This window comes from Melanostigma gelatinosum, assembly GCF_949748355.1.
Source record: "Melanostigma gelatinosum genome assembly, chromosome: 24".
In the NCBI taxonomy this organism is placed as follows: Eukaryota; Metazoa; Chordata; class Actinopteri; order Perciformes; family Zoarcidae; genus Melanostigma; species Melanostigma gelatinosum.
The window spans coordinates 954,806-979,083 of NC_136657.1; the positions used below are offsets into that span (position 1 = coordinate 954,806).

Below are 24,278 nucleotides of genomic sequence, written 5' to 3' on the forward strand. Positions count from 1 at the left end.
ACATAAATCAGAATTCCCGACTTCCGGTCGGGTTTAGAGCATGGTCCCAAGAGAGTTATATTTAAGTCTCCATAAGATACATATGCCTTCCAACTTTCATACATGTAGCTCAAACGTAGCGCTGGGGCTGCTGTTTTTAAATATTGTAGGGGGCGCTATAGAGGCAATTTAAAACGGCTGTTGTGGAATATTTCTATGAATAGTCGGGAGAAGAGTGTCAAAGTGTTATCAAATCAATGTCAAATGAAACAGAGTCTGGATGAATGATCAAAGTTGTAATAGTCAATTTATTTGCTTGCAAGCAAAGAGAACAGTCTCACAGACACATCACCGTCATCTGCAGGAGGTGCTCTGACGACACAGTTAAATGCATGGACATTTATACCCAACCAGCATGCTGTTATCTCGGTTCGCAAACAAGAATAAACAAAAGAAGACAGAAGATAATAAAAGATGTCAAGGCAGATGTTTTCCTTTGAAGCACAGTGTCCTGTCTTTCCCTGAAGGCACTTTAAGGCCTGTTTACAAATCCCTTTGTTATCAGTTTGCCCCACAATAAACCATGGATACACCCAGCCAGGTGCGTCCTTTGATGTCACTGTGACCTGGTTAAAGAGTTAAGTCACAGTATTGCAGGGACGGAATAAGCCTGTGAATCATCACACATCATAAATACCTAAAGAGGGTCATGCCCTTCAGCTGATGCCCATCAAGGGAAATACCGCAATCATGACCCCTGTGTGTGTCCCCGTCTTTAAAGACAGAAACAATGCACAAGATAACAATTCACAAGATAACAGATAACAAGACACCTGGATCCGAAATTTACTAGAATCATTTAGAAGACACAAGGTTTAGTGCCTGTTCTCCTAAAACTTACATTATTTAACCCTAAAGCAGTAGACCGACATATTTTCCCATAACACGGCCAAGCCAAGAAACCATATACACTATGTCTTCCTATGACCTACGACACATGTACAAAGTTTCATGAGTTTTTGAGCATCCCAACACACTAAACCATCAGCTTCCTGTTTCATGAATACGATGCGTCGCCACGGCAACAGCATTCAACGAAAGCGCACAATATTCATGATCATGCATCATCAATGTCTTAGGGCTATCCTTACCAAATTTGAAACTCATCAGGTCACCGGGCTAGGAGGTATAAAGAAAAGTATAAAATATGACATTTCCTTTAGCCAGTAGGCTAAATTTTAGGACAAACGGTTGAGAAGTTATGTGTATTGATATTTAGCCATGCCCCTAAGAAGTGTATTGGTCCATATCTTCTAAACGCTAAGCGGTATCAGAAAGCTTTGAGTAACTTTAGATGAGGTAGATCCAATAATGATCCACAGAAAATTTGGTAGCAATCGGACCCAGCATGTAGGAGGAGATATCAAAAATGGGTTTCACACTAAATTCAAAATGGTGGAAAATCTAAGTAGGCGGAGCTTAGGGGTCTGAGAGGCTTTTTTTTTTAGATCTAGCGGATTGGGACATGTGGGTCAAATTTCAAGTCAATCGGACATACTGGCCGAGGGGCCTCACCGGTACGATTTGTAGGGGGCGCTAGAGAGCCATTATTTTACACACACATATGCAAATTTGGGCAGCAGAGTTTCTACCTCAGATCTGAGAGGGGTGCAAAAATGGTGAGTTTTCATAAATTCCAAGTACCCCTACAAGCTCCATCCCCGGCAGAAAATAACGGACCCCATACAATTTCAATAGGGCCTTCGCAGGCCCGACGTTGTCGGTGGCTCGGGCCCGAATTTAAAATGAAAATTGCAGAATTATTACACTCTGGGCTTGTGTTATGGATTTCTTTATTTGATAATGAATACGTAACAAATTTGCACGCCTGAAAAAATGCTGTGTGGATGAGGTCCTTTTGGAGCGTTATTTGATTCTAACATCTATCATCCACATTAACTCTACAATCCCTCTGTGGTACGACTGAAAGGCACACATGTTTTAGGCCAGGAGAGGGGAAAATGGAACTACACAGTGATTGGAGCAGGATGGGGGGGCACTTGGGAGACTACCCTCCTTGAGGATGAAAGGCCAAGAAGCCAAGGAGGGGAAGTGGAATGGAAGTGCAGTGAAATCCTATTTCAGCTGCGTGAGAGGAGCCGAGGCACCGGGCCTCCGGTAAAGCCCGCATGGCGAGAGGACGGGGGGGCACGTGAATAGCAGTAAGTGTTGAGGCGGACATGAGCGGAGATGAAAGGGTGAGGACGGGATTACACTGAGGAGAGGAGTCGAGTCTTTCGCGTTTCAATAAGACCGCTTAAACACAATGTGGAACAAGGACAACTCTGACTGATCCACAGTGTGTTCAACAGCTTCCTGCTTCCACCACAAAACGTCTTTTCATTGGCATCCAACACATGATATATATAGACATATATATATATTTTATTTTAGAGCAATTTTGAATATATTGAGTATCAGGATGGTGGCAGACATGTAGGAGGCGAATATCTATTAAGCTCATGTCCGTAAATACAAGGGGTTAGTAATAAAAAACGTGTGACATCATCCATTGTTGCGACGTCTCCACTGACAGGAAACAACGACATGTGATTGACTGGCTACGACAAAGTCATCATCAATGTCCACACACAACATGTTCAGGGATGCCGGTAATCCCTCTCACTCCGTTGTGGTCTCCTTTGCAGGCGGGGCGGTTTGAGCTGGAGGTTGTGGCTCAGTCGAAGGCCGGCAGGTCAAAGAGCGTCGGCTCAAAGGCCTCCATGCTCCCGAGTCGCAGCGTGGCCTCCCGGGTGAGGCCCGGGTCCAGGTTGTCGTCGGGAATCATCACCACCTGCATCCCCGCGGCCAGCGCCGCCTTCACGCCGTTGGGAGAGTCTTCAAACACCAGGCACTGAGCGAGGACAGAGGAGAGGGAGACAAAAGCATTTTAGCAGCATTTCTATTTCTAATGTGATAAACGTGATATTCCTCAGAGGAGTACTGCTCTCCTCTGCCAGGTGGAATATCCATTTAATCTACATTTAGAACTACGGCGCTCCCTGAAGCTTTCTTTATATCTGATGATCAGATCTGAATCGTGGTGCATATCGAGAGCCATACCAGCACAGTGTATAATATATATATATATATATATATATATATATATATATATATATATATACACACACATTTATCTGAAAATAGGCTCCGATGCCTTTCACCTCTACTCCTGGGACCAGACCATCTGAATACACAGTCATCAGTTACTTCAGAAGAAAAGGTAACTAACAGCAGGGCAAGAATACACACCACAAAAAAAGAAATCCTTTCCCAGAAAACTGCCCAAAAGTTCCTCAAAGTTCTAGCAGTTACATGAATGCATGTCGTTTTCAACCAGTGCGGATTAATGCCTGAAATACCAGAACTACGGAATTATGGTGAGAACTTGTGAATTTCGCCACAGGACAGCCACATTCATGCTCTCAGTGAAAGGGAAGTGTGTCTGTGTGAAGTCTCTTTGTAAACCAGGAGCTGCTGCAGTGAATCCCGTCTGGTACAGAGCCGTGTCCCCACGACACGCCGAGCCAATTGGAAATATGGAAAACATGGCGGCTAATTGGCATTTGAAATAGTTATCTGTGCACATGTTCGACAAGGACATTCCAACAGCTGCGGTGAATTATTACGGCTGAACCGTCAGCGGGAGGTTAATCATTTTTCAGCGTCCAATAATCACAGAGTGTGCAGCCAGGAAGAGGGAAGGAGTGGAGGCTCAGGAGGAATCATTAAAGCCAACGATTCTACTATTCAAGAGCCTGAGCCGGAGAGAGAGGACTGATGTTCACAGTGAAATGGCTGCGCTTCATATTATAAGACTGTTTTTAAGGTTGAAAGTGCAACAACTGCAAAATCAATACACAGCCGTTTCTCATTTTCTTTGGACTCTCTGCTTCTCCGGCTCGGGTCCCAAATCTTTTAGCTTTCTAAAATACCTACTTTATTTCCCTCCAGTCTCTCTGACGGGCACATGAATGCAGCAAAACTTCTATTACTGGAGAAATATTGCCATCTGTGTTCGCCCTGACTTCGTCATGGGGGTTGTTCTAATACAACTGAGTAAATGATCTTCTGTTGCCCTAATATTCAATTGTATTGAAGACTGCATTTGCTTGGCCGTGCAGATTATTAAAGCATTTTGATTCAAATAGCAGGTTTGTCAGCTGAAGATTCACTCTGTAAACTCTAATTCTGCATAGTATAACACATTACATTCTGACCCTAACTCTGTCATGTTCCTTTAAAATATTATCAGACAATAACTGTCGTGTCGGGTGGCAGGTGTAACACAACAACCAAGTGACAATAGAGGGCACATGTGGGAAAGGAAGGCGTAAAAAGCTAAATGCAATGTGTTAAAACAGTAGAATCATCAAAGCCAAACGATCTATTTTGCTGCTCATGTCTCATGAACCTCATCACAGCTTAACAGAAGTTTATCCATCAGATCCCAGAGCATCCATGACGTCCATCAGCCAAACTAATATTCACCTTTAGCTGCTGGCAGAACACTGAGAAGCAACGCTCGCTCCAAATAGATGTGAGATAACTTTGTATTTATATCTTTAATGAAGGCAGCAGATGTGTTAAATCATTCTGAAGAAATATATGAAAGCAGCATACTGAACGTTAAAAAGTGCTGATACAGTCTAGTTTACATAACTTTATAATTTCAGGAGCTGGATTGAATGGTAGTTTAGTCGACTGCCTTGTATTTGCATGAGCGATTAAAGCTGATTCAGAGGCTGTTCTTCATGCAGTGCTTGTGATTGACAGCTTTGTCACCTGCTTTAACCACAGCGCTGCCGTGCTACCACCAGTGTAGCCCCGTGAAACGAGGGACCACAGTGCTGAATCATTTAACAACGGTTGGACATCGAGTTAAACCTCATCATGCCCCTCTTTGAATGTTAGAGCTTCCTAGGTAGCCTACAAGTACGTCAGCATTAACGTGCGCCGTGATTGGTCAGTGGGCTAGTGTGACGCTGAAGCAGCTTGCAGAAGTTAGTAATAGTAAGAGTTGAAGTTGAAAGATATGTAAGAAGGTATGACATTGATATTTTTAGCGTTTTGCTTGGTGTAGATTCTTTTTTTTTTATACCGAGCTGTGTTTTTTGAAAACTCAATGGCTGAAGGAGGAGAATCGGATTTCTCAAGAAGGACATCGTAAGAAAGGGTCGGCCAACCCCACAGCTAGCAGTCCTGACCCAGCATGGAAAAGGATTCGTACGAACGTTTTTTCTGGCTGACAGCGTCGGAGAAGAGTTGCACATTTTATGGCTAAGAATGTGTTTTATTTGCAACTGAGCGTCTTGGTGTTTGGAGTTGTTTGGCGCTAAGCTACGCTAACCTGAGGTGGCTAACCAAGGCAGCAACACGACACCATAGCACGGCAGGACACTTACAAGCTACGGTGCTTTTGAAAACTTTTGCTGAGAACCGAGTGGATCTACAACCCAACGAACACGTTCGCTTCGTCTTTAAGTGAACAGCAGCTTTGGTAAGTGAAGTGCTTTCATTGTTTTACGTCTGCAGTAGCGTTACTACTGTGTTCATGTGTCTATGGTGTTGTTTTTATGACATGGTTAATATTGTTCCCTCTGATGTGAATAACATTTGAATGGTGCTCTTCAGTGTGCGGTGGAATAGGTGTTTTAACGCTGCAGTGTTGCTGGATTGGTTTGTTGCTTTGTTGTCATATCATATATGTGACTGCTTCTTGTGAGTTTGTTCTTGTCATTGTGTTGATTATATTGATTTTGACTATATGCATTGTCCGTTAATGACGAAGCATCCTGTCATCGCGGGGTTAGAGTCGGACATTTGGTTCTCTGTTTGGGTTGTTTTCTTTACAATTTAAGCTTCTACATTTTCCAAACGCACTAGCATTATTCAAACGTATTGTTTGGTTTGTAAGCCTCGTACCGAACGCTTTAATACGAATATGTGTATTGTTACACCCCTAGAAAGAAATAATAACCGTAGCTGTGGCGTCATAATGAGATTATTAGGAGGCGGTTCAACTGTAGTAGGACAGCACTGAAGGCCCAGGTATACAACACACTGAATCCATGAAAAACTGTTTCCACACTTCCTCTGGCTGCCCAATGTAATAAATCAGCAAATCAAAGGCTGTGGATAAAGCCTATATTTCATTCATCTTGAGATGCTAATTCTAAATTTGTATAATTAAATATTGAGCTTTTATTTCAAATTAGCATTCATATATGCCACACATCGCCCTTTAACCTGAATTTGAAGGACCTCTTTGTTTCTTTTTTTCCTAACTGTGGCTAGTGAACACAGCTTTAACTCTGTGGTTGGAACGAGCACTTGAGTGTGAATAAAGGAAACAGCCGTACAATGAGGGGAAAGCTGAAAAGAAGCCACAGAAAGCTAAGTCTCAGAGAAAGCCTACAGGACCTTTGTTCGTCTCAACTCTCAAACTCAGGTAGAACAAAGATGCCTCCATGAGTCTCTTTCAACCCTAATTGACTTCTATGATGTCACTAAGCCTGAAGCTGGAGGATGTCGAACAATGATGGCGGAAACACTGAGCGTACACAACGGAGAGCCCTCGCTACCGGTAATTCCCTTGATTGGGAGCAATTCAAACTGGTAATTACCCAATGAGCTAGTGAAATGACCCTTTAATCTGCTTTCAATGTGCTGTATTGAACTGGATGAAAACATACACACACGCATGGCAGGTCAATGTATTGATGGCTCGAGTGGATTAGACAGCAGTTACAAAAATGAGAGCAAGCCGGTGAGTGGCTCAAAAGACTTTCAATCGCATCAAACCACTTTGCAGTTTTTCGGTCGACTCCACCGTATTTTACTCCTTATTTTATATAATCCCGTTTCATTTTTCCATTTGCCCACGGTACCGTTTGGCGCATCCCCATTTCTACCAGTAGCAGTCGTCCTTGTTGTGATGTCACGATCAACGGCCAGCGACCCTGGAACGTACCTGGAACTTACATTTAGTGTCCCTTCTGAATCAGCGACCACATTTAGTTCCAGAAACTCGTCGCCAAAGTGGACAGGACGAAGGTCATTCTAACTATCATTTTCATTGTTGATTAGTCTGTTGATTATTTTCTCTATTAATCAAGTCGTTGTTTGGTCTATAAAATCTCAGAAATTGGTGAAAATGTCAGTTAGTATTTTTACAGCAAGACATCGCGTCTGTTTTGTCAACAAATTAAGAAACAAAATGAAGTTTAACGTCATGAAGAAGTAAAAAGACAAAACAAATTCCCATTTTAGTAGCTGGAATCAGAATAGATGGCGAATAATTCAATAGTACAACTCATTAATGAAGCGTTGCAGCTCCTGATCATTCAAAAGAGTTTGTCTGATCCCAGATCAGTACACCTGTTGAATAATCTGTGTGGGGAGAGAGCAAAAAAACATCAAAGTACTTTGCATCTAGCTTGGAAAAAAGTTAGTTGGATTATATCAGAGCTGTGAATATCATGGCGCTGCATCACATCTGAAGTAGATATGAGAGACGATAAGTGTAAATGGGGTCAACTTGTAAGAATATATCTGGCCCATTAGACGAATGTATCCCACTGGTACTGTCAGAAACTAAGTACAGTTAAGTACATTTCTACCTCAAGCGATGACAGAAGGAGACTGCTGCTGACTGTGGCTCAAATGCGTTTCCCCACGGTGGCGGTCACACAAAGAGGTGTTCTAAACAACCACACACTGAGCAACAAGGCCTCATACACGTGGAGCAAGGTAAATCCACTGAAACTCACTATACCAGCCCTTTAGAGGGGGGAAATAGTTTAACTAGCTTTTCATGCCAACATAGATAATCTGACTTCAGTGTACATCGGAGCAGGTACACTCACTGATGTAAACAGGAAGGGGTGTGTGTGTGGGGGGGGACTGAAGGAAATTATGATGGCATGATGCATTTTCAGTCACATTACCACTTCCCCAAGTCCCCACTTCTCTTCTAAGCTTTCTGCCATTCTGCTACCTGTCCACCAGGACATCCTCCTTCCTGTCAGAGGGTATACCAGCTCATCGGTTGCTCGATCGTTTGAAATTCCATTGAAGTTGAAAAATAGGCCCACACAAAAATGATGAAGCTTTCTACGCTGGTTCCCAGCAGTGCGTGCTGGTCTGCCCACTCCCGCGGCCCCTCTGGGTGGAACTGTGAAGAGACACCCCTCCCCTCTTCTAAAGGTGCCAGGGAAGATTTACAACCAGTCCTCAGGCCTACACCCGAACACATGCAAGATTCATCAGAATCAACTAAAGCTTGATTCACCGGGTACCCAAGTCAGAACTGCCGAACTAATGCCGTGTTCACACCAAACGCTTTGAGAATTATTCGCACGAGTAGATTACTTACAAAGTCTATGCACAGACGCGATGAGACTGGAGTGACGCAAATTTGCAATGGCGCGGCGGTCAAATGCCAAAACGCCCCAAACGCGTGAGTTGAAATTTTTCAACTTCGGCGAAAAGATGGCGTGACGCTGCGGCGCGATAGCCTGTCAGCGTTGAGATGACCTCCTCTCATCCTGCCGTTGTTGAATGAGGAAACAAACACTGTCGCCGTCTGTGTTCACCCAGAGCTCTACGATACCTCATATCAATAGAGACCGGACCAAACTGTGTATAAACCATATGGTACAAACAATGAAAAAGACACTGCTGTATTTATGTCTATATGACGTTACGTTGAGTGTTGACGGAGCTGCTACAATGTCAGCTTAGCCTAGCACCGATCCATCCGAGCTCCATTGAGAAAACAAGTATTTTAAAAGTGAGTTGCTTGTCGTCTTGCGGAGAGAACTAACAACACATGAATTCAGACTTTTTGCAAATCGGCATCTTTATGTAGTTATTTCGGAGTCCCTTGTCGGTGTATTGCAGTTAAATCACAGCCAAATCAGTTTATTTTGTGTTCATACAGCTGTAGTAAACAGACACAGTGAATAGAGCTCGATAAAATCCACAGAGCTCCTCCAGATGATGTTATGAACCCAGACGAGACGGCGTTTAGTTTCCCGGGATATCTTGGACTTCCACAACACGTACTAAGCAGAAATAGGTTATTTCTTCCATGGTTGATGGCGGACAGTTGAACGGCTTTCAGGGCGATAAGCCACGCCCCCTCTCAGGCGCGTCCAGCGCGATTCACACGAATGAACATCAAATGGTCATCAAACGACGCGATTCGTGTGAACACGGCATAACTAACGGGGCTCAGAAGAGAATACCAGTTCCTCTATATTAGCTGACATTAAAACAGCCTTTTTTAAAGCTTTTGCGAGGTCTCGCTCTCCTGATGGCTATATATATATTTAATCAGTAAAAAAAAAAGAAAAAAAGAAAGATGTATAAAGTAGGACAAGCAGCTCTTCCCACGCAGAAACATCTTAGAGACTTATTACCGATGTAAATTCTACATGAATGTTAAAATCAATCCATCTCCCCTTAAGAAATATAAAACGGGCTTTAAACTGAAAAGTATGTCCTTGTGCTAAGACTTTTGAAAAAAACTACCGAGAACAGAAGCATTTGCAACAAATTCTACCATCAAAGGACCGATCTGCCCCGGTTGACTTGTGGCTTTCAACTAAGAGACTTTACCAGCATGTGACACCGAGGTGAAGGCAATGTGTCAACTTCACGTCTGACAGTCTGACAGACTGTGCCTAACAACCACAACACGGAGGTGGAACGAATCTGTCAGGGCGAGCATGTTCATCAGAGAAACCATTTAACAGGTCTTTGCTGGACAGAAAACATCACTGATGTCTCTTTTTCTGCAAATACAAATTCATGCTCGGTTTCATTTTGACACGGATACCAATGATGCTGTTGAAAGAAATGGAGAGAAAGACTATTTTTGCTGTGAGTTGGATTTTTTTGTAGTCAATTTTGGCTGTTGGCAGCTGTTGGTGTGTTTTCCTGTTGTCATCCATTTCTGGATCCTGCCTTCAAGTCTCTTTACCAGTTTAGGTGGACTGGGAATCAGTTGAAGACGTGGTGGACTGTTTCGTTAGCAGCACCGCTAACGGCTAACGTATGGAGGTTCTGTTCAGTTACATTACGATGCGTTCAGGCTCTGTTCAGAGAAGATGAGTATTGGACGGGCAGATGAAAATCATGATTACATGTAATCTTGTAAAATGAAGTTTTGGTGAGAAACTTGGCTAAATCCAGTTGTTTGAAGGAGATGTTTTCACAGCAATATTAACTAAATAGAGATGAATTATGACATATTTAACTTATTGCGTACTTTTTAAACGCAACACTGGCTCTAAACAGGTTTTGACAGTTTACACTGACTTCAGAGAGGTTGAAAATAGCGTGATTGGAGGATTTCTAAGTTATATTTTCTGCCTTTGCTGTGAGATTCATGATGTGTTGCACCCCTAATAAGTGTGCATGTTATGTGTGTGTGTGTGTGTTAGCATAATATGTCAAAGGTCACACATGCAGCCTGAATGTTCTGAGGCCTTTCCCCAAGGCCGAGTTCTGTCTGGTTGGGTTAAAAACACAGACATACGATATATGTTGGGAGTATTATGGAATACTGACCATATTATTACCACACTGATAACTTGACAAATCACGTAGCCACTGACCTTTTTGAGGATTGAGATACTACCACGGGCCAGGGCAGGTTAAAAAACACCTCAAAAGTAATCTAATAGTTAGTCACTACTTCTAGCGTTCCCCTGAACCAAAAACCCTCATGACGAAGAGCTCTGATAAATCATTGTCAACCAATCACCCCAATGGCACCCAACTTCCACACACCCTGAGAGAAAGAACCACCACTATGAATAATGCGAGGTGCTTCTCTAGCTCCCATCGTTTGAACAAACAAAAAGTATAATGCTGTCATGCAGTCCATTAGGTGCGGGCTTCAATTTCAAATATTGCTTGTATATAGGAAATATGACCTATAAGTATTTGGCAAATTCTGTGCATCGCAGTGGTAGGTGAGTACCAGTTTTTATATTAATGCTGGAGAATAGAAATATTTCTGAAGATTATAGGTACATTTCTTTGTTGCAATCAGAACGAATCAATTGAAAAACGATCTTAAGTTAAATCTGTGAGTTGTTTGGAGTCGAATGGTACGATATTCACTTTAAAACGCTCTTTGTGAGACACAGCTCGACACGTTTACAACGGAGGCAGCTATTACTGAGCGCGTTTTCATTAGGAGATAAGTTACTGCTGTGCTGAGTGTCAAGAGATTGCAATTGGCTCAAAGAAAAGCCCGTGGACGGCCCAAGGATTGAATCAAAAAAATCACCATCCAGCCAAAACGAGTGCCTGCAAATCTCACAGCCACCCAGCCTCCCTTGGCTTTGCTTGTGATCTGAGGAGGACCCTGCAGCCGGCTTAACCCACAAATTTAGAAGTCTGTGATGATTAAGTATCCACCTAGGAAACCACAAACAGGGGAGAGGGACAGAGCTGTGTATCTACATGCAAGTTAAGGGAGACGTATGCTAAACTAGATAGGAGGAATCCCAGGGCTGCAGAGTGTGGGCTAAGTGCTTTTAAATCAACTTGGCCATCAATGCACTTTAAACCATTCACTGACCCATAATATTTTGTCAGTTTATTCCAAAAGTTTACCATCTTGAATATTTCAGAGAGAATATAAAAAGTGAGCCTATCAGCCTGAAACCTCTCAGGACTGCTTTTGAGCATCCTCTCACAGCTTCACTACCAAGAGAGAAATAGAATAGCCAAAGGGATAAATGAATGGCTGGAGGTCCACAAACTGCAGCTTGGAAATAGGGAGTTTGTTCCCCCTCATACTGGATCAGAGTATGAGTATTGACTTTATTATGCGAGTCCTTGTAGACCCCTGATAGTTTCTAAGGTATGAAACACAATAAAACTCTGAATCATAGTTGCGGCATCATTATCTGCACATCCAAAACTCCCGTGGCCAAAAGGGAATTTACTCACTCCATCCCCCCTTTGTGAGAACCTTTTGTTACTCGCTCTCATTTCTCAGTGAAAGCTTTGCTAAATTCACTTCTCTTCCACCAAACTGTGTGCTTTGAAAAGGGTTTGTAATAAAAGTGTTAGGATAATGACATAGGCCAGTAACAGGAGCATTTTGCTCATGTGTTTGTTCGTGAATTGAAGCACTACAGTTAGCCCTCATCACACCTACACAAAGGGAGAATATAGCACTAGTTCTTATGCATTGGAAATGTTCTGCTGTAATCAACAATATTCGGATGAACCTTAGATAAGACTTGGCAATGGGAGATATTTCTAGTCTGTTCAGCTCACAGAGCTCTTTGCCTCATCTGAGGCCTAAAGAAGGTCTGTGCAGGTGAAGCCCAATCCACAAGACCTAGAATTTGGTAGGTGTTTCCCTGGAAAAGTCCTCTCATACACAGAGTGTGATTCATTTGAAGTTTCTGGTGTGTTTGATATGAACAGAAGAAGATCTGGGTAGTTGAAAGGAGGAGTGAATAAAGAACAAAGAAGCATATCAAGTGATGCCTAGACGGGGGAGAACTGAGCTCTGTGGTTTTACATAAGTCTTTATTCCGCTGCAATTTCTTTCACTGATGATTTATTTAAGCTTGTGACATTAGTCCAGCTGGGACGAGACAACGGAATGAAGGACTGAAGTAAGAGAATACAGACATCACATATTTCTAAGGTAGGAAAACAAAAAGCCACATAGGGACTAGGCAAGCTGTTAAAACTTTATATGCGATTACAAATGACTTACTCAACATTGATGTTTTTGTCACACAACTTGCATACTTCAGTAACGCCACTTCCGTAGTTATTTGAACACAAACGATCTTTTCCTAAACCTTACTAAGTATTTCAGGATCTATTCTTAAAACCTAAACAAGTCATTTTGTTGCCTGAACCTGAGTTTCCTGTGAAGACGGAGGTTCATTTTGAAAAGACCATATGCATGTAACGAGTGCGAATTGACACGTGTTGCTGGCTTTCATAAGAAAATACATGAAAAATGAATGCTAACATTACGTAGGATATCATTTCGTTGCATAGATACATTCACACTAAACTAAACTCACATCCACATCCATTCAAACACTGATGGCATAGTTAAGTTAAGGGTTAAGTGTCTTGCCTAAGAACACGTCAACATGGACGGGGATGGAGACACACCAGGATGGGACCACTGTTCTCCAATGGTAATTGCCCAGTGAGCCACGGGGGCGACCATGGCACAGTGGGCAATTACCATTGGAGAACTGTGGTGTCGGGGGCGACCGTGGCTCACTGGGTTAAGAGAGTCGTCTGGGAACCGGAAGGTCAACGGTTCGATCCTCGACTGGGACGTGTCGAAGTGTACCTGAGCAATACACTGAACCCCTGGCTCCCCGGGTGCCGATCAATGGCAGCCCACTGCTCCCTATATACAGGGATGGGTCAAATGCAGAAGTCAAATTTTGTGTATGTGTATATGTATATGACAATAAAATCCTAACTTCCTTGGAGGGAGGAAGCATTGGCAGCCAGTGAAAAGAGGTGGGGAGGAAGACTGTGTCTATCCAGGACCACAGATGTTGAAAGGCACCTTCCACACCAGTGCCACCAAAACCTGCTAGCATGGAGGTACATACATGGAGGGGAATTTGCTTTGCTTTCTCATGGCGCGTCTACACAAGAGGCGCTCCAGCCAGAGTTTTTCCAGTCGTCCGTCTCACACACATCTGACGGAACAGACATGCTTCTATCTTAAACGATCCAGCTGTCTACCAGACCCATGCCGCCAAATCCCACCGCCGTGGTGGAGTGAAGTGAGAGGACTCTCAGACATCAGAGTCTGTCTAGACTTGGCAAAACAACCAACATTCACAGCAAAGGTAGGGATTGAGTGTGATCTCTGTAAAGTGCAGTGAAGAAACGATCAATGAGCACTTAGCATTTAAAGTGACTTCAACCATTAACGTTTACGTACCGTACTTTCCGGACTATAAGTCGCACCGGTATATAGGCCCCACCATCTAATTTTGAGAAGAAAACTGAATATTTACTTATATAAGCCACATCGGACTATAATCCCAAATGCTACCCGCGATTAGCATTAGCATTAGAGAATATATCTTTGTATCCACCTTTGTACCCGTATATCCGGGAAGTGGCTTACGGTACCGGTAATCCCTCTGATCCGAGCCGGAAAGCGGCTGGATCGACACAGGATCGCTATTGATCGCTGTCGCCATCGTCCTCCTGTGCACTAAAACCATTGAAGTCCTCTTCTTCAGTGTCGGAATTAAACAGCCTCAGAATTGCTTCGTTCGTGCTTGCAGTCCGTCTGTCGTCTGCACCCTCAGTGTCACTTTGCTCCCGAGGCAAATCCGCCCTTGCGCTGTCCTCCTCATCTCGTAGTAGTCCAGCCTTTCGGAACCCGTTGGTGATGGTGGATTCTTTCACACTGCTCCACACTGTTAGGATCCACTGGCAGACTTGAGAAAAAGTTGCTCTTCTCATGCAGCGTGTCTACGTTGCTCGTAGCTCTGAATAGCATTTACGGCTAACTGGCTTGGCCAGTTGCTGCTAGCACAACAGCTATTCAGAGCTATGAGCAACAACAGTTATTGCCTCATTGCTTTTCGTTTGGTAGCCTTGAGAGACCTTAGTCTGTAATGCAAGTATGTTTGCATGAAAAGATGTACGAAGATATATTATATATTCGCAAATGCTAATCGCGGTTAGCATTTCCCCATTGGCGGTAATGTTAAAATTAGCTTAGAAGCTAGCGAGTCGTACATGTACTATTAAAAGCATCTTGCCGTTCAACCTTTTTTGTTAACAGTCCTAGTGAGAGGTAGGTCAAAGGTACTTCATCCATATTGTAGCGACCCTGTCAGTAACGGCTTATAGTCCGAAAAGTACGGTACATTTAACATTTTCACATAAAAAAACTCAATTCAGAGATATGCATTTGAGACTCTTTGGGCTGGTGTGTATCTGATAAAGGTAAGGGGTGAATATGGTGAGATTTGTCAGTGCAGTAATGGGCCAATTTAATGTTCAGGTAGAAAGGTTCATGTCCTAATCGTACCTGATTTGAATATCTGGATTATAAAGCCTGCCCCAGGTGTAATGCCCTGTATGATTAATGGCAGAGGAAGAACTAGTTATCTCTGCCTCGCTCCCTCCCTGTCAGTGTGGGCATGAACTAGCTCACTTTCATGTTTCATTAATCTTATTCAGGCTGTTGAGCACACCTTCGGTAAAAAATCTCCCGTCTCATCAACACTGTTACTCTGGAGTGGTGAAAAATGTCCTCTTCTCTCCGTGGAAAAGAGAGCAGCGTTTCTTCTTTCACTTTTGGTCAGCTCAGATGGCGGCATCGACACCATATTACTCACCCGGGAGGCCACTGGACTGCAGTGTTCACAGAGAGGCACTGCCTCTGGCTCTCTGAATATCCCATTCGATCACATATTGTACTGTATATTTGCTTCGCTGCAGGGGACACTTTCAAAATATCACTCTGAATGGGACAGATGCAGTTTTGTAACTCGTCCTATGTGGCATCACTTCAACGTCACCCATTCATCATTTTTGCATCCATATTGAAAATGTGTTTTCATTGTGTATTTGAAGGACCATCCTTTCATTACTAAGTCCACTTCTCTCTGTGTCGACTTGACTGTGCGACTCCTTCCTGCCGGTTCCTCGCGTCTCACAGCGACTAAAAACAAGCTGGTGTGTTTTTTCCATCAGAGTTGAGATTAAGGCAGGACGAGCTGACAATTGGATGTGTTTTATTACCATACGGCTGCTTCTGCTGTTTACCTCCTCTCCTCTCCACCCCCCCACCCCCCTCTAGCTTTGCCTCTGCCTGCTCTCCTCCTCTGTCACGGAGCGGGAGCCAGACAGTGACGCATCATCATTCGTTATTCCACTGAACACTCTGTCGATTCCCCCTCTGAGCCTCAGTTTCATATCTCATCAGGAAAAATGACAGCTCTAACCGTGGCTCGCTCCAGATTAAAAAAGCTGGTGTGCCGTGCCACGGGCAGACCTATTTGCAGCAAAAAGTATTTCAAATGAGAGAAGGGGAGTTAGCGAGGACATATCCATCGGATGCCTCAAATGTCCCTGTTAAATTAGGCTACATATCAAAACACAGTCTGAGTAAAATGCCACGATGGCTCACTTTTTGAACGAGTTCTCTTTGAACGCACCTTGGTTTTTATATGAGCCAGAAGCCATTTGTAGAGGCAGGGTTCTGTAGATGAAATGTGATATAGGGTCGCTGTCACTTTTTAGACCTCCTGAATGATGAACATCTAAATGATCGTATTTGGAACAAAGACCGATTAACAGCGGCATAAAACTTTGCTCTAACTGTATTTAAGGCTGGGTATTGAACCTTAGAACTTTAGTGTCCAGGAACATCGACCAGGTCAGGCTTTGATCAGAAATTTAACAATGTTGATTCTTTTCCGAAGTAATTGTCATTTTTTTCCTCACAATATAATTAAAAATAACTGATAAAAGTATCTACAGGAGTACCATTATCGACAAAAGCCTCACGATACCCATCCCTAGTTTTGTTGCTTTTGTCAAAGAAGCACTTCACTCACAATGTTGGATCAAACTCATCGCACCACAGATGTGAGCAATAGTTGGTTTGTAATGTTAGCTGCGCTAAGAGGACACAAGACTTTGTGTCATCAGAGATAGAAGTTGTTCTTTTGGGAGAAAAATGTGTGTCTTGAAATATATTTGTGTAAAATCGATCATATCCATAATTTGAAATGTATCCATGTATATTCAGTGTTTGTTCGTGAGTTCCTACCAGTGAGATCCTGTGGTGTCTCACCACAAGTGAGATAGATGACAGTTACTGAGCCAGCCGTCAGGTAAAGTCAAAGAAGGCTCATCAACGGGGAAAAACCCACAACATTCTCTACTTTCCTCTAACGCCAACAATATTAGCATTTATCTATGTTCATTAAAAAACATGAAAGACCCAAAAGACGGCAATCTGTAGGATTTATCTAATAACTGGCTAAATAAATCCAACAACAGGTCTGACTTGAGGACAAAGGAAGTATGTTTATAAAAGAAAGAAAGAAGGAGAAAGAAGTTGTGTGTATTTATCCTTCATAACCTTCATATCCTTGCTGCTCATAGGCCATTCTAAATATAAAAACACTACTGTAGAAGAAACAATTCCGATTCATTCTCATAAATGTATTTATTTCCACAAATTTGTTACCTAAAACCTCAGAGAATATTAAAGTGATTATTATTATTTTTTTAAACGTACGACCCCTTCAAATATGACTCCCCGCCCCCCAGGATCCGTAACTGGTTTCTTTTGTTTGTTCACCTACAAAGGGTCAAACAAATGCAAAAGCAACACCTCCACTTGGACTGGATAGGAGGAGACTGTGGATTGGATTATTGATTGGAAGTTGGTGTTAAGTTGGAGCATTGTGGTGACCGCAACATCCCCGCTCTCCCCCTAATGTCCCCGAACTCTTAAAGGCAGAAAATGCCCCAAAAACAGAAGTTCACTAACTCTGTCTGAATAACATTTACAACTTAGTGGAACCACCGTGTGTGTTCTTCACAGAACTTGATGCTGGACTCAGAGATGTGGTGCCTGCCCATCCTGTAGACTCTACACAAAGATGTCGTGCACATTAAAAAAAGGCTTTGAGAATGTGTTTTACGAATATTACATCTTTATGGCTTCAATTTTTTTCCGTTTTGAACTCCTGCATTATTCTACGTCTTAGATTCTCTTTTTTTCCTTTGATACATATTTAATGAGCAGCGTTGAAGGCAACCTGAGATCCCACATCTTCATCGCCAATGATTGTTGTGCAATATGACATTAAAGAACTAATGTTGAATGTAATGAGTAGTGCGAGGTGGCAGCTGTTAATAAGAAACACTTCATATGAAAGTACATGCTTTCATTTTGTATTAAAATAAACAGTTATTTATCTCTTTTCTTGTTAGATTCCTGTTCCAAGGGCATGTTGCCAGTTCAATCCTTGTACACGGCCGTGCTGAACAAAAGAGAATGCAGAGGATGTGCTAGTAGAAGGCAATGCTTAGAAAGGTCCATGGTCAGAAGAAGAAACTGAATACTCCCATTTAGAAAGAAAAGACCTGTTGTGAATCCTCACAGCATCAACCCGTCTATAATCTCAGTAAATAGCTGCGTTATCTTACAAACGTATCCTGAATAATACTGCTTGTTCCCATAGCTTTTGTATAAAAAGAAAGGATAGTGTGAGGACTTGTGGTGGGCAAGGAAGTAGCGATTGAGAACTTGCTTTCAATGAACTCAGTCGTAATGAATGTCCGCGATCAGCGCTCTGACAACAGCTTCGTCAACAGCTTCTCCATCGCCTGGAATAGATTTGGATGCTCCAGTTTCTCTTCAGCACAATTAATCAACAACGGTTGAAAATTAGCTTTTTTAGCTAACACTGTCACATTTACAGTCATGTTTTTATTAATGTGTGCTGTCGATTAATGTGAACTGTCCCTGTACAAATAAAATCTAGAAAAAAAAAAAAAATCCTAAAAAATAAAATCTATGAATCATGAGCAGATGCTAAGGTTTCTGATATCTAGGTGACGGCGTGCATCAACATGAAGCATATTCCTAGAGAGGCACCAGAACTTCACACAATTAAGAGTTTCTAACACAAAGAAATCATATCCGCCAAGCGTATCATTCAATTACATATTCATTAGCCAGTTGTGTACTGAGCAATGCTCAACGGCCGATTTGTTCAAATTAGCATAATACTTTTTAACACACGATCTAGTTTTCATGAAAATAGGTCAGGCCTCCCACTGTTATTCGGTGTCTTTTAGAGAGATATTTGGCAGCTATTTTAGACTGACTCAACAGTGCGAACGGCTTCCAGAGAGTCTGAAAATATATCTTGCACAGAGCGGCTGACATCAGGCCCTGCCTGCATTAGTTCACATGGAACACATTAGCTGCAAACAAAAAAGGCCGTGGCTGACAAACAGGCAAGTACAACTATATACAAGACGTATTGTTTGACGCACTGTTGATATTAGGGGTGTAACAATACGCGTATTCGTATGGAACCGTTCGGTACGAGGCTCACGGTTCAGTACTCATGACGAACCGAATACGTTTGAATAAAAAAAAAAAAAACTGTATCATACCGAACCCAACCGTGGATTTTGTGAACCGTTACACCCCTACTTGACATGCAGTTCTACGTCTCATCTGCATGCCGCTGGATCGTACCGTCTGCGAAAACACCATCGGGATCAGCAGCCAGAGGAAATACATAAATTATTAAAGGAAATTAAAAAGAATGCAGATGCTGAGATGCCTTTTTATCAGGTACAGCAGGAAAAGTGGATCCAATAGAGCAGCTCAGCTCAGAAGCCTCTACAACGATATTCTGTTCATTAACACGTGTGTAATCTGGAGAACGTACCTTCTCTGGAGAAGCTGGAGGGTTGAATCTTCTGGCACAGACCAGGAAGGAGTCGGGTTGAGGTTTGCCGTTCTTCACCTCGGGATCATCGCCCACAACGATGTGGTCAAACAGGCCGAAGAAGTCCTGGTGTTGGCTGGTCTTCAACTTGAAGGTGGCGCCGGCGGAGCTGGTGGCCACCGCAATGGGGATACCGTGCTTTCGGAGGTGGTGCACCAGTTTCTCCACCCCTGGTGGTGCACAAGATGAGACTCAATGTTGGACTAACACATGTCGATATGGAGCCCCTTACAAGTCCACGGAACCATTCCATACCATCTCACTGAGAGCTCCCAGTTCATCTCATGGCGTTTCTTCATATAATCTGTTAATACAGTGATCACAAAATCCAACAGCTCTACTCCAAATACTTTTTCAGTTTTGGGAGTGTGACACCTCTTCACATGAATACATGTGGCTAATGATTCTTAGGGTGATCCGGTGTAAATCAAGCATTTGGTGAGGCTTGACACAAACTTCCAAAACTTAAAAAAAGTATTCAGAGTAGTGCTAGAGGATTTGGTCGCACACATTTAATGTTTGTTTTCACAGAAAGTCCGTGACATGAACTGCGAGGTTTTGGTGAGTTAGTGAATGTTTTTATTTCATTTTTACTCCAAAAGGTGACCAGAGAGCATTGTGGGAGGATTTGTATCAACAGCTTCCAGGACGACAGTCTATAAAAATGTAGTAAAAACTCCCGAAAGGAACACACTGCCTCCACTTGGCTGTTCAGTGAGGAGAACCTGAACACTTCTCATGTACCCAGTAAGCATTGCTGTTCCACATCGCAGGCCATAACTCGGTTATTATTGGAGGAACACTTATACTTCCACTACCAGCCGTGTGAGCACGATGGTGCACTTAGTGGCAGAAAGTCCTAAAGAGAAACTACCGAGCTCGTCCTTAATCACAGACATTTATACGACGTCTCTGAATGAACACTGACAACAATAATATCCAGATCACGTATTCGTTTTTTCAACATATTGCAACATTACATTTGAAAATCATGTGCAAAATTACTTTACTTTCAAGTAGTTGGTTTTTGATGATATTTACCTCACTCGTATTGCCATTATGTTTGCCACTAGTGTCAATATTGTTCTTTTTCGCTTAGTAAAGTAGATAGAGATGTATGCCAGCAACGCTGCTTTTATGGCCTACATGTAAGCTTTGATACAAGTTTATAAAGGCTCTATGAAGCCTGCTTGTACTGTTAATAAAGGAGCATTTTAGAAAGATCTCATTCATATTAACATGAACGTTATGCGTTTAAGGGAAATGTCACAATTGGTTCTGTAATCTCAGCACTTCAAACCAACAAAACTTTACCGCTGAAAGCAACTTCCTGTTTATAAACTTGAGAATTGTGTTTTTTGTCGAAGTGTCTAAATCCATTTTTTGGTATAGGATGTTGGCCACCTCGGCAAATCAAAGAGCATCATTAAAAATATGTTTCTGTTAATAATTAAAAATAAGAACATGATATGTCCTGATGGCATCTGTTCTGTATATAGTCCATTCAAACTACTTATTTTGATATAAACAACAGAGAGCATGATCAACAGATGCACTGCATGAGAGGTTCCCAACAGTGAACATGCTGTTCAACAGCACAGATCAAACGCTCTCCATTATAATTCAATGCAGGCATCCATCGATGAATTCCATGATGAGACGATGCAGCACCTGAATAATCTTCCTTTTGTAACACACGTACACATTTATTAGATGTGCTTTGCTTTCTAAACTGCATTCTAGTGTTCATAATGGAATAGAACGGGTAACATAGCACGCTGGATTAAAAGAACCCGCAACGTCAGATTGTTTACAGGACATTCAACCTTTGCCCTCTGGCTTTATCATAACATGAAGAAAGTTCATAAAGTGCTGTATATCTTAAGGAACCTTCAAAAGGCAAGACTCCTGTGCCAAGTTCCTGTCAACTTTTACAGAGGAGCAATAGACAACATCCTGACTGGAACGTTACAAACTACAGAGGGTGATTGAAACCGCCCACAGCTTCATTGGTACCCATCTACCGAGCATCGGTGATATTGGTGACAAGAGGTGCCTGCGATAAGAATATTACAAAACCCACCGAGCCACAAACTGTTCACCCTGCTGCCGTCTGACAAAAGATACACAAGTATCAGCTGCCGTATCACCAGACTTCAGACCAGCTTATTTCCTTTGGCTGCAAGATTCCTAAACTCCGACTCCACCCTGCAGCATATCAAATATTTTTTTTCTTTTTTATGCAGCAAAATTGGACGCCAACTACAGTTCGTTGCGCAACACAGTGTTATACAATGACAATAAATAGAACCTTCAACCCGGAGCCAGGACACAATACTGCAGATTGTAAGCACACACGTGTCAACAGCTGCACATAATAGAAGCAGCAGCACTAGTATGAATGAAGACGACAGCAGTCCACACAAGAGCTCATAATCGGCCCACTGTTGACCTTAAAAGTTGTATTTTTCAGTATTATTTGTGGGGGTCCTAAAATATGGCATATATGGTATATGTGGTCAACAAAGGCATACCCGGCATGAGCTTGGCAGAGGGGAAGATCCTGTCCTGTATCAGTCTGGTTTCGGCGAGGAGTTCCTCGGCTGTCATGGGAAGCTCCAGAGAGTCCCGGATCATCCGGGCACCATCCAGAGCCTTTTTACCCATCACCGACGCCTTCACGTCCCAAGTGTACTGCTTTCCGAAGCGGTCACAGACTTGCTGGAAGGACACAGTGTACAGACGCTCTGTGTCTGCAATGAGAAAAATACAAAAAGAAAATGATTACCTTTCAATTACATGTATGTAAGATTGCATATGAATGGGGCATTAGGAGACACTGCCATTAGTCATTTGTATCTATTTTAGAAAATAAATAGACTATAACAGTTCTCTGTGACCTCAAACTACAGCCTATTAAAAATAACAAATGTAGGCTTTTATAGATAGTGTAAAAAGGGCAGCATTAAAAATTAGGCCATTTCCATCAAAAAGTAACGTTCCCCTCCTGTTGACGGTAAATGTTTGGTACGTACCGTAAGGTTTGTACCACATAAAGATGTATTAAATGACAGCCGAATTCACCCGGAGGTTATTTAAAGGCACATTACGCATAATATTCGATGTGATTCGTTGTTTTTGGCCGCGTGCGAAGAAATTATGTATTTATCGCTTTTGTTTATGCAGTTCGGTACGCCGACTGTTCGCCACGCGCGGAGCGAATGAATGAGTGTCTACGGAGCGTCAGCGTCGGTGCAGCCTCCTCGTGTGACATGCTCAACAACACTACAAGATATAGCACACATAGTATGGTTAACACCTAATAACAGTCCATCCATGTCGAAAATGACATGGCTCACGGGTTTGTAGGCGCTACCAGAAGCAGACATGTTTTTTGACTCATGAGCTTTGTTCCGCGTTGAAGATGAGAGGAGGAAGGGGGCGGGGCAAAGAAAAAGTAACCCGATATATGTTGTCTAGCATAATAAAAGCTGCTTATTATATGTAATGCCTAGATATTAGGCCGACATTAGGTATTTACACGTTATTTACAAAACTGGTCCAGAAACAAACGAAATATTATTATTTTTGTGTGAAATTTAGCCTCAGCCTGCACAGGGATGCTTTCCAGCCGTCCCAGCGCAATGGCCACTGGGAAATGAAGTCCTTACTGAATTACAGTCATATCTATTTGTTTATATAAAGGTTAAATCCATTCCGGATGATTTATTCCATCGAGATCAAGATTTGAATTTTCATCTTTGCAATTTATGCATATTTTCTTTAGGTGCATGTTTTTCTTGTTTGACATTATTACTCAGATATGGTAAAAGCACTGCAAATATTTCTGTGTAATAATGAATTTCACTTCTTCACTTACATGTTTGAAAAATATAAATATATATATATATATATTTATTTTTTTCAAACATATGTATATATATATATATAAATCAATGTGACATGAGAATCATAATGAGAAAACATTTGTATCTTTTATACTCAGTGCAGGTTTCACGACCATGCAAACACATGATCAGCGCCACCTTGAATATATATGTAAATAGATCGATAGATTTTTGTTAGATTCCTTTCCTATTAAATACCCGTCCTTAATAAATTCATAGTCTACATAGTCACGGGCTTAGTTGCACTAACCGTGACTAATCAACTGATTTGCAAAGACATGCAAGTTCTCAGGACAGGTCTATAAATTCAGCACTTCCACATGCAGATAACAGAATTCTATTTCGTAAAAATATTTGTGTACATCTAACGTCTCCATTCTCCAGTGTGTCACAGAGACAGGCCGCTGCAAATTACTGTAAAAAAACTGTTCACTGCATTGTTAGCAGCGCTGCCATATTTTTCTGAATAATTGGATCCTCCAAAGTTAACAGAGTTTGTCTTGTTAGTGTGAAATGTCAGGGGGAGTGAGAGAACCCTGTAACCTGGACAATCTAATGAGTTTATGGATTCCAGGTCTAATTTGGAGACGGTGAGAGTGAAACGGAGGCTTTGAGTTCCGTTGAGTGTGCTCCGTGCCAAATTGCGTAGTTTAGGGAATTGCCCAGACGGAGCGTGGAACACTGAGTAGGAGCATGAACCTTGTGTCTTACTTAGGAAACGTACAACTTTCTCATGAAACATTGTTTCGTATGAATATCATACAACGGAGAAATGCAGTATTTTTATTTAGTTCATGAT

The 24,278-nt window shown here is 42.2% G+C and overlaps 1 protein-coding gene across 2 annotated transcripts; it reads right to left on the reverse strand.

Moving 5' to 3' along the window:
- Window positions 1–267: 267 nt before the first annotated feature.
- On the reverse strand, window positions 268–22,975 carry pudp (pseudouridine 5'-phosphatase). 2 transcript variants are annotated; one of them, XM_079296582.1, is made up of 4 exons: window positions 22,891–22,975; window positions 22,106–22,324; window positions 19,512–19,741; window positions 268–2,893 (listed from the first exon to the last, which is right to left on the reverse strand). In XM_079296582.1, the coding sequence occupies exons 1-4, from the start codon at window positions 22,958–22,960 to the stop codon at window positions 2,717–2,719; spliced, it is 696 nt and encodes a 231-aa protein (XP_079152708.1). In that variant the 5' UTR covers window positions 22,961–22,975; the 3' UTR covers window positions 268–2,716. The 2 variants fall into 2 exon arrangements, with proteins under 2 accessions (XP_079152708.1, XP_079152709.1); XM_079296583.1 differs by lacking the exon at window positions 22,891–22,975 and adding an exon at window positions 22,607–22,756.
- Between the last annotated feature and the right edge of the window lie 1,303 nt (window positions 22,976–24,278).

Excerpts from the sequence above, each read along its gene's own strand:
- pudp (XM_079296582.1), bottom strand. The coding sequence starts at position 22,960 with ATGTCTGCTTCTGGTAGCGCCTACAAACCCGTGAGCCATGTCATTTTC. Across the intron at positions 22,325-22,890 it reads CATGGATGGACTGTTATTAG|ACACAGAGCGTCTGTACACT; the intron begins GTGTTAACCATA and ends TTCTCATTGCAG. Across the intron at positions 19,742-22,105 it reads CTCTGCCAAGCTCATGCCGG|GGGTGGAGAAACTGGTGCAC; the intron begins GTATGCCTTTGT and ends GTGCACCACCAG.